The sequence below is a fragment of the Mytilus edulis genome, chromosome 4 (genome assembly GCF_963676685.1).
Source record: "Mytilus edulis chromosome 4, xbMytEdul2.2, whole genome shotgun sequence".
NCBI lineage: Eukaryota > Metazoa > Mollusca > Bivalvia > Mytilida > Mytilidae > Mytilus > Mytilus edulis.
The window spans coordinates 24,152,646-24,170,257 of record NC_092347.1 but is presented as its reverse complement, the minus strand read 5'-3'; the positions used below and the strand labels follow the sequence as shown (position 1 = coordinate 24,170,257).

At 30.3% G+C, this 17,612-nt stretch overlaps 1 protein-coding gene across 1 annotated transcript; it reads right to left on the bottom strand.

Moving 5' to 3' along the window:
- Positions 1-498: 498 nt before the first annotated feature.
- LOC139519270 (basigin-like) lies at positions 499-16,513 on the bottom strand. The gene is made up of 7 exons (XM_071311234.1): positions 16,348-16,513; positions 11,125-11,427; positions 8,702-8,914; positions 7,810-7,893; positions 4,957-5,250; positions 3,441-3,573; positions 499-3,032 (listed from the first exon to the last, which is right to left on the bottom strand). The coding sequence occupies exons 1-7, from the start codon at positions 16,403-16,405 to the stop codon at positions 2,978-2,980; spliced, it is 1,140 nt and encodes a 379-aa protein (XP_071167335.1). The 5' UTR covers positions 16,406-16,513; the 3' UTR covers positions 499-2,977.
- Between the last annotated feature and the right edge of the window lie 1,099 nt (positions 16,514-17,612).

The following is a 17,612-nucleotide window of genomic DNA, read 5'->3' as shown; positions in this document are numbered from 1 at the left end:
TGATTTCCACAAGCAAACAGAAGTACAAAGTTTATGCATTTAAATGATTTGGGAATTTTTTACAAGGTTTAACAGACATATAACAGTACACTTATACTAATATGGCATAGCTAATTACTTGACATGAAGATGTACAATTCCAAATGTTGCCTAGTTTGTCAGCCACAGGCCAAACTCTTGTTCTTTTAATAAATACAGACAAGATATTAGCTGTGTTGGAAAGTTTCAAAAGTGTTCAAATTATGTAACCTTTAGTTCGTAACCTCAGTTTAAACAAATAATTTGCATTCTTAACAAAGGAAGAATAAGTCTCATTACCAACAACATTTGTACAAACACAAACAATGGTAAATAATACTGACATATCTATACCAAACCACTTGACTTTGAGGTGAAAACAATAGCACTCATCATTTTTCATCAGCATGCTATTTACAATTTACATAGAGAAAGTCATTGACTTAGTATGGAGAAAAAGGCCTAATGATAACAAGATAGTGTGGGTACATTCAGTTTATTGATATTATCACAATTAACATCCCTTAAATAATTCAAAGTCACATACTCATTAATTCTAAAGCAAATTCTGAATATTTATAACAACATTAATTTAGTACAGGTACAGTTTAACACAGATAAACAAAAAATGTTGTAATATTTAATTTCTTGTAGGTTTTAACCTTTGGTTCGAGATTTAGAAACAATAAACTTTATACTGATAACATTTTTCCAAAGATTTAAAAAAAAACAATCTTAAATTTGTAATTTTTTAGGCATCCTACAGTTGTTTTATTAAATCAATATTTCTTTTTTCTTTTATCAAATATTCACATAAATATTATTGATACACTTTCTCAACCACTATATATTTACAAGTTACACAATAACATGTTTCATTCACTCTCATTTCTTTATATAAAACCAACCTAATATACACCCATAAACTGCCCTATATAATAATGACTACATTATACATGTGAGAACATTGCACGGATAATATAAATTATTAAGAATTATTGAAATAGCACTTAACTGTAACAACATGCAGACTTACAAAATCTAAGAATTAAAATCAGTCAGATGAACAAACTATGTTTAAATTGAACATTTGATTCATTTTACTTTTAAATAAACAATAAAGTTTGTCCTGAATAATTTATGATGATCTGTATTTTAATCATTTATTTCTTCTTCTTTTTTTGTTTTATCTGCCAACCATGAGAATATTTACACGACAGCATTTATTTCAAGCCTGTAATATTTAAAGTTCTTTTTTTCTAAACTTAAAAAAAAAATCTCATTTAGAAAGTGTTACTTTATTACAATGTTGAAGTACCTTATCTTTTTTTTTATTATAAAACACAGACAACATAAAAATAAAAGAAATACTTTTCTTTCTTACACTCCCACACAAATCAGATATTGCAAATGTCTCAAAGACTTAATTGAACTCACATTTATTAAAATCATAAGCAATAAAATATTTACACACTGTGTAATGGCATCTGAATGATATAAAGGCAGAAAGAAACAATCTTAAAAATGCTAATAAAATATGAATATAAAATATTACTATAGGGGTCATTCAGACTTCATAATCAATTTATTGTTCTCTCAGCATTGTTAAATGGTAAATACTAAGGACTGCTAAATAGTATTGTGAACCTGAAGCTTGGTTATAAAACATTACAAACATAATGTACATAACAAGGTCTGACTCAAATTTTCCAAAAATAGATTATGACAGTTTCTGTTAAACAATAAATCAGTATCAGTATTGTTTTGTTTATTTTTCTAATTCATTGTTAATTACAAAACAATCACTATATGTTATAAAAAGTCATTATATATACTTTACTTATGCCTTTTACACCAAAAAATATTACATATATTATCAGAGAGTTCTAACAATATTTATGTCCTCTACTTTATTTAGCTACATATATACATGTATCTGGTTATATTTTTTTCTCTAACAACCATTCAATCTTGAAATAATAATAAAAAAGAACAGATACACATTCAATAATACACTCTACACATCCGATTCACTTTGTTAATATATAAAAGTACATTAATCAGTACACCTCTTTAAAGAAAACCCCAAAGAATATCTTTTAAAATAAAATGTGGATAACTGCTTTCCAAGTTATACATTTTTACCAATTAAATGGTTTTTTTTCAAAAAAGAAACCATTTTTCAAATGTTGAAAAGCATCTTCTTCAAAGAGGTGGTAATTAAAAAAAAAAAAGAAAAAAAAAGCGTGTTACAATGTATTTACATTTTAAATGATGTTTTATGTGAAAATAGTAAACATGATTTAAGTATAAACAAACAAATTCAATTTGAATGTCCCCAAAATGATTATGTAAACACAGTCAAAGTTCAGGTGTATAGACAGTAGGAATACTGATGTCCTTGACTTGTCCTTGAAGAAGTGTGCTATTTTTAGAAAGAAAGTTGTTTCTTCCACAAAATAAACCCTATCCACTTAGAAAGTACAATTATTTGTCTTATACAGCTATGAATTTTGGCTATGTTTACACATATGATAATAAAGCGTGATACATATTAAAATGGATTCAAGAAAAAAATTAAAAACTTAAGATTTAAACCACATTTAAGGAAACCATGTGTTTTTCCAGTGTATTTTTATAAGTATGATTCAAATCACACCCCTGTCTTGTTAGATAACAATGGCAATATCATATACATAACAATTCAGGGAATCCCTCCTTTCATAGCACACTATATATAAATTGATGAGATCATAATGGGTTTTCTTTCATCTTCAATATAACAATAAAACAATATCTTAAAAGGCAAACATACACGTACTTGATGTTTACATGCACCAAAACAGTAATGAATATTCAGTATATCTGTAATAATGTAGTCATGAATTTTTAATAATCCATGTATCAGTGGCTATTTATAGATTCTGGGAATGACTGAAGAATGATAGGAGGTAGATCTCTAGGCTCTGTTGTTTCTTTGTCTGACATCATCTCTGTCTATATGAACTTTAGCACTGCAAAAAATGAAAATGAATAATTAAAATGTTGTTATATTATGTTTACATTCAATGAACTTTGTATATCTTTTGGCACAATTATTCTTTACTCGAGAAAGCTGTTAAAAAGATGTCATTTTGTTTTTAAATTATTGAACATATGACATTGATGCACTGATACATGCTGCCATTGCCTTATATTTTCAGGTATCAGGTCTTACCTAAAATATTATTAAGGCAGGAAGATCAAAGGGAATATATACAAATTGTTGACAAAACATAATAGTATGCACTAAAGTGACAACAAAAGTCTAAGAACAGGATTATTAAATTCTGATTTGAAATCAATTTAGAAAATTGCCAAAAATGGTTTATATTGTTCAGATCAATTATTAAATAGAGTTTTAATCCACAGAATTAACATACTCATCAGTGGCAGGAGAGTCTACTTCATCTTCCATCTCTTTGCTCTTCTTCTTCTCATAGATAAATATAATGATGCACAGAATAATGACCTCGGCAACAATTCCAAGGAATGGCCACAAAGCAGCAAGACGATCTGTAAAATACAAATTAAATGGACATTGTGTCTACAGGCGTCAGATGCTCCCCGCTTGTAAATATGCATGAGTCAACTTCAACGATTCACTTAGTTAAACAGGCGTCAGATGCTCCCCGCTTGTAAATATGCATGAGTCAACTTAGTTAAACTGTTTGATGATTTTAAGCATTGTTTATAAGTTTTATAACATTTGGTGAAGGCAAACTAAAGTAAGAGAACTAAATCACAGATTAAGCAAATTTTCCATTTATAAAAGGGCATAACTCAAGAAAAGTAAAAGGGAAGCAACCAATTTAGATACACATATTTGAAATTCAGGAACCTTTTCAATCTTTGTGTTTATCTTGATTGTTTTGTTGTCTAATCTTTATTTCACAACATGTCTAATACGGATAATTAAGAGCTTAACACATGTACAGCGCTAGACACTTTTTTGTTGTTGACAGTATATATGTATAAATAATAAAAATATATAAGCGGATATTTTCCTTATGTCTAAATACAATCCCTTTTCGTTATCATGGATGTGACCTACCAAATTAAGACTTATTACTGGGTTTGTACTAACATGAGCAACACGAGGGGTGCCACATGTGGAGCAGAACCTGCTTTCCTTTTCAGAACACCTGATATCACCCCAATTTTTTGGTGGGTTCATGTTGCTTAATCTTTTTTCTATGTTGTTTTTTGTGTACTTTTGTCTGTCCGGGTTTTTTTTAACCATGGTTTCGTCAGTTTATTTTTTTCGATTTATGAGTTTTAATGTCCCTCTGGTGTTTTTTGCCCCTCTTTTTAGGCAGTATCTCATATCTTAAAAATTTAAATATGTGTATGATTGACAGCAGAAGCTTTTTAGAAGTAGGTACTCTTTGAAGCAGTAGTGTATGTAGTTAAACCAGGGTAAACTTGTATCTATGACCAAGAATGGGTATCATTGTTATAATCATGTTACATCTATATTTCTTTTCAATTTCACAAATAAATAATTCTACATGGGAAGAAGAACTTTAAAGTGCAAGATTAGATTTGGATTTTTCACAGGTACACATTTGTTATTTTTATAAGAATTTGAAACTTGTCATTTTTAAATCCTCTAAACAGAAGCTGTAACTCAGATATTCATCTCCTTTGATCAAATAAATTTGTACATAATACTGCTTCCAGTCGACCAGTGCTTCTACTACTTAGGTTTATTTCAAAGAGATTCAAATACCTTGCTGTTTTATAATATTCACTTCTATATAAAATTAGGGATCATCTACTTGAACAAGATATACAATATCTATAACACTCTCCAATTAAAAACAATAAAAATGGAAATCTATCAATAGTATTATAGTAAAATAAAACTCATTGTATAAAGATAAGTATTGGCGTTACCTTTGACCCTCAATTTAACAATAGCTGAGGTACCATTAAAGGCACTGGTTGAGTTGGAATAACATTCATAGTCTCCTTGATCTTCAAATGTCAAGCTGTAAATGTAGAGCTTGGCACCCACATAAGGTCCATCATCTTCACTACTAATTCTTTTATCAACAGGAAGAGGCTCTCCTTGTTTAGACCAGTAGACTTCTGGGTAAGGGAATCCTGTCACCTTACATGTGATCTTCCAATCATCTCCTTGCACGAGGTTCTTAGACTGGGGAAATGATTTGTCAATCATTGGAGCTCCTTTAAATAATAAAAAAACACAAAACTGGATATTTGATAATGGTTGCCATAATGATAATGATATAAATATGTTTATGAAATATAAAAAAATAAATGGAGAATGTGTCCATGGCACAATATTAACAGTACTTTGGGTTAATTAAAGAATATATTTTTAAAAGAAACATTTTTTTTCATACTTATCTGTTCTTAATTAAGATAAGTATAAGACCTGCACGAACAATACCTTAGTAAATATAATATAATACTGTCCAGTAAACATAATATAATACTGTCCAGTAAACATAATATAATACTGTCCATTAATTATTTTTCATAGATTACTGATTTTTTTCAGATTGATGGGTATAGGTCATGTAGGTTATCCCAAATATTTTCATCAAAATAATTTGAAAACCAGGTGCTCCGCAGGGCGCAGCTTTATACGACCGCAGAGGTCGAACCCTGAACAGTTGGGGCAAGTATGGACAAAACATTCAAGCATGATACAGCTCTGAATTTGGATTGTGATCAAATTTTTGACATTACATGGTTTTTTTTTACACAAAACAAATGCCAAGATTTTACAAATCAATTAAAGATTTCTTCTTCAAACTTTTTAAATCTAAAATTAAATAGTTGACACAGCATAGGTTTCTGACACAGAATGAATGTGGTCTAATGAACTTAAAAGGTTTTTTTTGCCTTTGAGCAAATCACTATGCTGTTGAATATTAATCCTCTCAAAAAAATGTTTGAAGAAATTTTCTTTTTATTTATGAAATCTGAAATGAGAAAAATTTAACCCCCCCCCCCTTTTTTTTTCACATCCCCGTTTCCCTTTTTCAAAACTGATATCAATTCAAATTTCTAATGGAGTTTGCAACAATAACTACTCATTTAAATACATCATAAAATATTAAGATGTAAAAAAACTGCTTGTTATCACTGAATGGTAAAGATCATTTAAATTTATCAGTTGGTAGTAAAAAGTGTATATACATTGTATATTGTATATAACAAAGATTTAAGTTGATTCTGGACAAAGAAAGATAACTCCAATTAAAAAAAATTCTTGCTATTGCACAAATAGGATATTTCTTGCTTACTATTCTGGACAAAGAAAGATAACTCTAATTAAAAAAAAATTTGCTATTTCACAATATTGTGCAATTAGATATTTCTTGCCATTGCACAATACTGTGCAATTGAAAAGACTTGCTATTGCACAATACTTAATATAATAATTTTAGATCCTGATTTGGACCAACTTGAAAACTGGGCCCATAATCAAAAATCTAAGTACATGTTTAGATTCAGCATATCAAAGAGGCCCAAGAATTCATTTTTTGTTAAAATCAAACTTAGTTTAATTTTGGACCCTTTGGACTTTAATGTAGAATTTGAAATTTGAAAACAGGACCAAAAATGAAGAATCTACATACACAGTTAGATTTGGCATATCAAAGAACCCCAAGGATTCAATTTTTGATGAAATCAAACAAAGTTTAATTTTGGACCCTTTGGACCTTAATGTAGACCAATTTGAAAACTGGACCAAAAAAACTTCAATAATCAAGAATCTAAGTACATTTTTAGATTCAACATATCAAAGAACCCAACCGATTCATTTTTTGTCAAAATCAAACTAAGTTTAATTTTGGACCCTTTGGACCTTAATGTAGACCAATTTGAAAACGGGACCAAAAGTTGAGAATCTACATATACAGTTAGATTCGGCATATCAAAGAACCCCAATTATTCAATTTTGATGAAATCAAACAAAGTTTAATTTTGGACCCTTTGGGCCCCTTTTTCCTAAACTGTTGGGACCAAAACTCCCAAAATCAATACCAACCTTCCTTTTATGGTCATAAGCCTTGTGTTTAAATTTCATAGATTTGTATTTACTTATACTAACATTATAGTGCGAAAACCAAGAAAAATGCTTATTTGGGTCCCTTTTTGGCCCCTAATTCCTAATCTGTTGGGTCCTAAACTCCCAAAATAAATACCAACCTTCCTTTTGTGGTCATAAACATTGTGTTTAAATTTCATAGATTTCCATTTACTTAACCTAAGGCTATTGTGCAAAAACCAAGAAAAATGCTTATTTGGGCCCTTTATTGGCCCCTTATTCCTAAACTATTGAAACCAAAACTCCCAAAATCAATCCCAATCTTTCTTTTGTGGTCATAAACCTTGTGTCAAAATTTCATAGATTTCTATTAACTTAAACTAAAGTTATGGTGCGAAAACCAAGAAAATGCTTATTTGGGCCCTTTTTGGCCCCTTATTCCTAAAATGTTGGGACCAAAACTCCCAAAATCAATACCAACCTTCCTTTTATGGTCATAAACCTTGTGTTAAAATTTCATAGATTTCTATTCACTTTTACTAAAGTTAGAGTGCGAAAACTAAAAGTATTCGGACGACGACGACGACGACGACGACGACGACGACGACGACGACGACGACGACGACGCAGACGCCAACGTGATAGCAATATACGACGAAAATTTTTTCAAAATTTGCGGTCGTATAAAAAATCAACCTTTTCACCTATAACTTAGCTCATACCTTTCAACAGAACAGTCTGATTAAGTCTGTCATTGTTATCGGTGAATACAAACACACACTGGTATTCTCCCATATCAGAACGTTCTGTAAATAGAAAATAATAACCATAGCATGAGGAGGAATACAAACACACACTGGTATTCTCCCATATCAGAACGTTCTGTAAATAGAAAATAATAATAACCATAGCATGAGGAGGAATACAAACACACACTGGTATTCTCCCATATCAGTACGTTCTGTAAATAGAAAATAATAATAACCATAGCATGAGGAGGAAATGTTTGCATATAAGAGGCATACAATTCTTCTTGTATGTAATGTGTCAAAATTGTCAAACTTTCAATAAATGACGTTCCTGTCGAGTTTGATTTAGAATGTTATTTCAACATGAACATATCAATGTTTAATAATGTTATTGCAAGTAAGTTCAACATGAAAATATGTTTCATTACTGCTACCAGGTATGCAGTTGGATGAGAACAAAGATAGAATTTTGTGTAGTTGTTTCTCATTTAATTACTTTAAATATTTTTTATATCAAGAAAAAGCTAAAACGAAAAATAAATGGGGAATGATAATGACCCTGCCTGCATATCAAATAAAATAAAAGAGACATAACAGAAGAACGATAAAAGAGACGCTACCCAAACATGTACTTGATCTGAGTTTTGTGGTAATAAGTATGTACAACTACCTGTACATATGGTATGAAGCAATCCCTTTAATGGTATGCATCTTTAATTTTGCAGTAACAAATTTTTACTATCGACAAACATACAGACTGACAGACTAACAGGCTGAAATCAATATTATTTAATCATATCTAGACAGGCAAAACATGATAAGGAGAGCTTTGGTTTACAAGCAAAGAAAATAGATAATTGCTTACTAGCTGCAGTAATTGTCAGACTACTATTGCCTATTGTGTACCGTCCCTCCTGTGATTCAGTCAATTGTTTTCCACCTTTGAACCATTCCATGGTGTATTTGTTATCATGTGCTGGTGTTATACTGGCAAACTGTGGTTCACATTTTAATTCCACAGATTTCTCTGCTTTTTCTTTCTCTGTTTTAACAGGTACCACTGCATCTGTTTCTGTTACTGAAAAACATTGAAATACATGCTAGTAAAAGTTTCTCATATTATCCTATAAATATTTTAAACTTTTTCTTTCTAGAAAATAATTATATAAGCTATATATATACATGTATATATACTGTTTTAGTGTACATGTAATTCAACATGTTCTTACAAATGTTATATGATAAATGTACAGTTTACAATAAATATTAATATAAATGGTGAAGAAATGTCTCTTTTGGCATACTAAGTCAACTTAATTTGTTCACATAGATCAACTGAACTAATCAGTAGAATCAATTGCACTTCATGTACAGTGAAGAATTGAATAAATTATATCAGTTTAGTTAATTGTTCTTCATGTATGGGGGAAGAATCGAACAAATTTTAAACATCTTCTTATATGATAATAGTATGTCATGAATGTACATGAAAATAATAGATTTTTTGCTCTATGTTTTTCATAGTAAGTGAACTCAATATTTATGATATTCAAGTGAGCTTTATTGATATTTTATTTTATCTGACATGATTAGAAAAGATAATTTTTTCAGCATCTTATAAGTATGTACATGTACACGTCGATTTCAAGTTCATAAACAAAATATAATGATATGAAATATGTTCAAGAGCAATATTTCCATGTATAAGTTATTAAAAAATTATCAGTGAAACCTACATTGTTGTACATGTACAAGAATTTAGCTGAGAATATATCAACAAGATCATGAATGAAACAACTAACCTGAGAATTTATCAAAAGTATGAGTTTACCTACTAAGCTGAGAATATATCAACAGTATGTCTGAACCTACTAACCTTTGAATATATTAACAGTATGTCTGAACCTACTAAGCTGAGAATATATCAACAGTATGTCTGAACCTACCTACCAAAGAATATATTAACAGTATGTCTGGACCTACTAACCTGAGAATATATCAACAGTATGTCTGAACCTACCTACCAAAGAATATATTAACAGTATGTCTGAACCTATTAACCTTTGAATATATTAACAGTATGTCTGAACCTACCTACCAAAGAATATATTAACAGTATGTCTGGACCTACTAACCTGAGAATATATCAACAGTGAGTATGTCTGAACCTACTAACCTTTGAATATATTAACAGTATGTCTGAACCTATTAACCTTTGAATATATTAACAGTATGTCTGAACCTACTAAGCTGAGAATATATTAACAGTATGTCTGAACCTACTAAGCTGAGAATATATCAACAGTATGTCTGAACCTACTAACCTTTGAATATATTAACAGTATGTCTGAACCTACTAAGCTGAGAATATATCAACAGTATGTCTGAACCTACTAACCTTTGAATATATTAACAGTATGTCTGAACCTACTAAGCTGAGAATATATCAACAGTATGTCTGAACCTACTAACCTTTGAATATATTAACAGTATGTCTGAACCTACTAACCTGAGAATATATCAACAGTATCATGTCTGAACCTACCTACCAAAGAATATATTAACAGTATGTCTGAACCTATTAACCTTTGAATATATTAACAGTATGTCTGAACCTACCTACCAAAGAATATATTAACAGTATGTCTGGACCTACTAACCTGAGAATATATCAACAGTATGTCTGAACCTACCTACCAAAGAATATATTAACAGTATGTCTGAACCTATTAACCTGAGAATATATCAACAGTGAGTATGTCTGAACCTACTAACCTTTGAATATATTATCAGTATGTCTGAACCTATTAACCTTTGAATATATTAACAGTATGTCTGAACCTACCTACCAAAGAATATATTAACAGTATGTCTGAACCTACCTACCAAAGAATATATTAACAGTATGTTTGGACCTACTAACCTGAGAATATATCAACAGTGAGTATGTCTGAACCTACTAACCTTTGAATATATTAACAGTATGTCTGAACCTATTAACCTTTGAATATATTAACAGTATGTCTGAACCTACCTACCAAAGAATATATTAACAGTATGTCTGAACCTACTAACCTGAGAATATATCAACAGTATCATGTCTGAACCTACCTACCAAAGAATATACATTGTATTAACAGTATGTCTGGACCTACTAACCTGAGAATACATGTATATAAACAGTATGTCTGAACCTACTGACCTGAGAATATTTTAACATTATCATGTCTAAACCTTCATTTTTTTCCTTTCAGAGAATATATCAACAGTATGACTGAATCTACTAACCTGCGAATATATCAACAGTATGTGTGAAAGTGTTCGTCGTTCCATATTTACAAGTAAATTGTCCCCCATCACCAATCTCTGCACCATTTGGTCTGTTTATTGTGTTCAATGATATTTTCAAGATCACTTTATTCCCAACTGTCTCAGTCATTTTATCAAACACTCCGTCAATGGGATGGCCATCTCTTTCAAATGACATCATTGATGGAACATTTCCTCCGTCATATTCACAAGTTAATGAAAACGGACTCCCTGCTATTAATCTGTATGGTGATGGTATATCATCAATTATTTTTATTTGACCTGCAAAATACGTAAATATATATGTATAGAATCATTCTATTAATAAATAGAATGTCTCAAGTTAATGATCATTCTTAGGCCAAAAAAAAATATATATGTGTTTCCTATAACATGGATGTACATCTTTGCAAATAAAATAGGGTACATGCATGTAGGTAGGTTCATGTATGATTTTTTTTTTTTTTTTTTTTTACAAGAGTCTTTGGGATGGACATTCAGACTTTAACAGCACTAATTGAAAAATGACCAAAAAAAACCACTTTAAGGTAGTTTTTTTAGCTTTAAAAAATGCTGAGGTTTGAACCCTGAACAGCTGGGGCAAATATGGACACTACATTCAAGCTTGATACAGCTTTGTTTTTGAATTGTGATAAAATATTGACTCAGCATGCATAGGTTTCTGAATGAATGTGGTCAAAGAACTGAAAATTTAAAATTAAACTTTCTTATCATGGTCCAATATCCAAAATCTAAATACACAGCATGTTTCAGCATATCAAAGTACTCTGAACTTTGTTCATTTATTGATCATTTGACAATATTAACTAAGTTTCTTAAGGAGTTTGCTTCATCGAAAAAATGTATACTGGTATTTATTTGGGAAGCTTAATTAAATATGTAGCCTCTATCATAATAAATGTATACTGGTATTTATTTGGGAAGCTTAATTAAATATGTAGCCTCTATCATAATAAATGTATACTGGTATTTATTTGGGATGCTTAATTAAATATGTAGCCTCTATCATAAAAAATGTATACTGGTATTTATTTGGGAAGCTTAATTAAATATGTAGCCTCTATCATAAAAAATGTATACTGGTATTTATTTGGGAAGCTTAATTAAATATGTAGCCTCTATCATAATAAATGTATACTGGTATTTATTTGGGAAGCTTAATTAAACATGTAGCCTCTATCATAAAAAATGTATACTGGTATTTATTTGGGAAGCTTATTCAAATATGTAGCCTCTATCATATCTAGATCAGTAGTTCTGTTGTAATTACTTTAATAATGTTATCAAATTTGAAATTATATATACATGTATGGCTATGCCAGCCTAGATCAGCCAGTGCTGTTATTGAGAATGTATTTCTATGCAGTCTTTTTGCATCTAATTAACTGTCATCACTTTTGAAATTTTAGAAATGTACCACAGCCAGGCAAGTTCATATCGCACAGTAATATTCTTATTAGAAGCATATAAATAATAACCTACAAAGTACGTCATTTTTTTAATTATAGAATTGTACAAGCATTTTTGTGTTCTGTTTTAATTGTATAAATTCAAGATTGTTATAGTTAAATCAAAACAGATTGATATTATTCATTTTACATAATAATCATACTGATGAAGTATATCTGTACATGTTGTCTGAAATATTTAAAGCTAATTACATTTATCATGTTTATTGTTTCCTTTTTTAATGATCAATTATTGGTGTTGTTTTGTAAACTTTTAAGGTGTTTTTATATAAACATGTATATACATTGCATTCTGAAAATTAATTTATACAGAATAACAATGCACTAAACTGTTCACCCGGGATCACCCCAGACCTGTACGTATAAGTTCCTTGTAAATGTTAAACCCAGTGAATAAAACATATCCTGGAAATGTCTATTTTAACAAATATGATTATATTATTTAACATGATCTGTTTTACAATTTACAGATACCTGTTGATTATATTTACCTGTATATGTTCAGAAATTAATTTTAAGGAGAGGTGATATAACATTTATAATCTGTGATACAAATATATCATTGTATGTACACTATAAAACACAAGCAAAAACTTATAAATTCCGTATTTATTTACAACTTGAATTATATTGCAATTGGCTCTCAATCAACATCGTCAACATGATCAAACTTTCTTATCATGTTAAAAGGTACTGTTGATTCATTATTTATAGCGTTGGATACCAATTTTCAAGGTTTCCTTGACACGGTAGGCCTACATGAACCAAAAATTCAAATGTTCAACGAATCACAAATTTTCTATAAGCTAACAATGGCTAATTAGACAACTTTGTATGCAATGATCATGATTGCCAAAACCATGAAATCATATATTCATAAAAATGGAAGTGATCCTTGATCCACAAATTAAATGAAACCTCAGTACAGTCATGACAGTAGCACACTTTTTAAAGTTGTAGATGAATTTCATTTTCATATTCCTTTTTCAGTGGAATTCTTGTTGCTTAGCTTTTAGTTTTTCTACATAATAGTAACATTGAATGTTGTGTAAAGTGTACTATTGTTTGTCTGTTCATTATTTTTCAGTTTGTGCCATGGCATTGTCAGTTTGTTTCCAACTAGTGACTCTTTGATGAAAAAAATATATCTTTCGCCTCTCTTGTAATTACTTTATTAGAACATGTTGAATAAAAATAAGGATAACTTACTGTATTCAAGGCTTTGGCAATGCTTGGATTAAACAAGTACAATGTATGCAGCACAAGTTTAATTCATAAAAGTGTATAGTCACAAGTGATCTACTTTTTATTTTCAAATATCAATGAATATGATGATCAGATATATACTTCTCTGTGTTACTGGCTTTATAACTGGTCTGGGTTCACTTTTTGTTTTGCATTTAGTTGTTAAAATGGCAGAATGTCACTTCAAGATTGATGAAGATTTTTCAATTATTGTTAAGGAACTTTTAAGGCTTAAAGCAATATATAACTTGTTTTAAATAAGCCTGGACTACAGACTGTTGATATGTGTCACAAATTATTCATTTATTTTTAATAGTATACATGTGAATCGTCAATTGGAATTCCAAAGTGATGATCATTTAGAGGCAGAGAAAGAATATTGGAGAATGAAGAATTAACAACTGTTGATTTATATCAGATAAATTTATCACAATGGGAAATTCATAAGTTAATGTACACCTTCACCTACATTGTATATGTGGCAGATTCTGGCTATATACAAATGTACATGACTGATGTATATAAAATTGATTTAATATCAATACAGACTGTCAGTCAAGTTGTTAGAGGTAAATATAGAGAACATTTTCACTACAAAAAAATGTGAAATAGTACAGGATGCAGTTGTACCAAAGAATTTAGTTTTAACCACACTTGTATCGCTTCCTTGTAAACCTTGGCATTTCTTGGCTAGCTGAAAGTCAAATTACAAAAAAATGACAGTACAAAATCCAGGATCTTGAAAAAATAAAACAAAATTCAAGGATGTCAAACCACTTCCCTGTATTTCATATACATGTACATGTATAATATATCAAGCTGAAAATATGCAATACCACAGTGTAAAGTATAGCTAGCGTTTTTCTTCAGATCATAAGTGTGAAAGCCAAAGACATTAAATTAATTAAAGCGAATATATACAATGTAACCGAAACAAGAACTGTTAGAAATGTTCAGTTATATCTTATGTGTATTGTTTTGTCAACTTTAATGAGGATGTTATAAATATCTTTTTATATTTATCTTATCTATTTTAACCTGTATTGCTACATTTGTGTACTTTCACTTTTAATTGTTTCTCTCACCATGACAACATCAAATTCAATATCCACTTCAGTAATCAATTTCTGTATGAAAATTGTCCTGATGCAGCCTGCCTTGCAGGAAAAACATGTTGACCATAGCAAATAAAATTTCAGACCATTTAAAGTGTTGTTGTCAATTTTGAGTATAATTTAAGATACATGTACGTACATGTATAGTCTGACTGGTTGAGTTCAACACCATTTTCTTAATCTGTTCATTGGTTAGAGAACTCATTTAAGGCCTTGGGGTTGCATTTTTAATCCTGCTTGTAGTGGCACTGGTACTTTTCCTTTATTTTCCACTCAGTTACATGTATGCCTCATATAAATGATCAGATTTCTATTGTTAGATTTGACATAAAATCTAAAGGTCAACTGTCCCTTATTCATGTTATTGATGCTGATAAAGTGTTCAGATAGGTACACAATAGATTGCATGTTCTGTCATTTTAGCTGAAAACTGGGCATCCCAATTTTTAGTAAAGTGTAATAAGGCCAAAAAAAATTAATATGTGTGGTTTCTATTACATGTACATGTACATTTTTTGAAAAATTGGGAAGGGATTTTTTTTATTTACATTGAGTGAGGGGGGATAGGAGGGGTCTTGATACCGAAATCCCGGACTTGAAAAAACGAAATCCCGAATTTAAATAAAGCAAATCCCGACATCCCGAAATCCGAAAAAAAGGATTCCCAGATCCCGAAATCCCGAGCTTAAAAACACCCGATCCCGGAGTCCAGATAAAGGTCTTATCCCCCCTCTTGAGTCTATCGGAGGGACATTCTGACTTTTAGTTCTTATCGAAAAATGCCCCCAAAAAATTGAGGGTAGCTATTATTTAAGCTTTAAAAAAAAGCGAGGGTACATAGGATATTAGGAAACACATATTTTTTTATTTGGCCTAAAATAAAAAGGCTAAATGATACTCAAGAAAAATTATACAGATTATAGCAAATTTAACCAGAAAATGCAGGTTTGCCATTTTCGTGCCCAATTTCCAGTGTAAACAAATATATCCCCCTACTCCTGTGTAAAGGGTTTGTTCCCAACCTGATAAATACATGTAGTACTTTGATGTAGGCACTGTTCAGTCTGTTGCCAGTGTTGGCAAGTTTGATGGAGACAGGAGTCTGAGGACGAAAGGATATCAGCCGTTTAGAATAAAAAATAAATAAATCAATCAGATATGTGTTCGTGGGTTAAGCAAAGGGCACGTAACCACAGTCACTTTACATTTTAGAGCAATAATGCGGATAAATTATTCAGTCATGGACGAATCAGCTGATCACATGAACGAGACAAGTGACAAAAATGTCGACATTTCCCCTTAAATTACATCATTAAAGTTTTCCTTTTGTTCATATGTAAACACCTACTTACCAGAAATCACTGTCCCTACAAATAATAGGAAACACAATGCAGTAACTGCACTGTCCATGCTGGAAAATGAATTGTTTTGTTATCAAGTTTCTCAGTCTAAATCCAGGTTTGATGTACGCCCTTGACCTCTGATCATGTGTCATAAATTTCAGACATGCGTACTTTAGATATGGTAAATAAGAGTTACGTTTCTTCTCCCGCTAAATAAAAACACTCTTCTTAGTTTAAACAATATTTATTCAAACTGTGCATGAAATATAATTATACAATATAAATACAGGGATTCAGAAACAAGAAAAACTTATATAAATCCGTCTCCCTTTAAAATTTTTTTACATAATTAGGAACATAGTATATACAGAACAGAACAGAACAGAACATATTTTATTTCCAATTAAGGGCCCACAAGGGGCATACAGAGCATACATGAATAAGGAAAAAGAATATTAATTTGATAGATACATACAATGTAGATACAAACATTATTTTACATACAGTAACAATACAATTACTAACTCATATTCACTTTAATAAATTTACCAACAGCATTAAGGACCTGATTGTCTTCACAGTTTAATAAATAAATAAATTTATGCTGATTATCCAGTAAAGAAAAATTTGGAATTCTTTGGCAAACAAAGTCAAAGAGAGCATCTCTATCTGATTTAGAATTTTCACAGTTAGTTAAAAAATGGATTTCATCTTCAACACAGCCAGAGGAGCATTTTTTGCAAATTCTTTCATTTCGTGGAATATTTGAAAAACGTCCAACTTCAATTTGAAGCTTATGAGCAGAAATACGTAATTTGCATATAGATCTTCTTAAATCAAAGTCCTTTATTAAAGAAAGATAATTTTCATAACCAAAATTCTGCTTAAATTTCACATAATTAAACAGTTTTCCATCAGAAGCTTTATTTTGGCTAGCATACCAATTGCTAATATATTTAGTGTGAATTAATTTGCTAGATATGTTCAAAAATTTATATTGTCCAAAATGTTTTACTTCTGGTTTAATTTCAAAAACTTCTAATACTTTCTTAGCAAATGAGTACCAAGAAGTTATGTTAGATTTGTGAAGCTCTTGGCTGCATTTATAAGCATCTTTCAATAGACTGAATTCAGTTGTAAGATTTTCAAATCTATACCAGTATTTTACAATTGACTTTACAATATCATAATGTAAGGGGAAACGCCCCAGTTCTGATAATACAGCAAAATTGACACTCCTTTTGTGTACACCAAGTATAAACTTAGAAAATTTA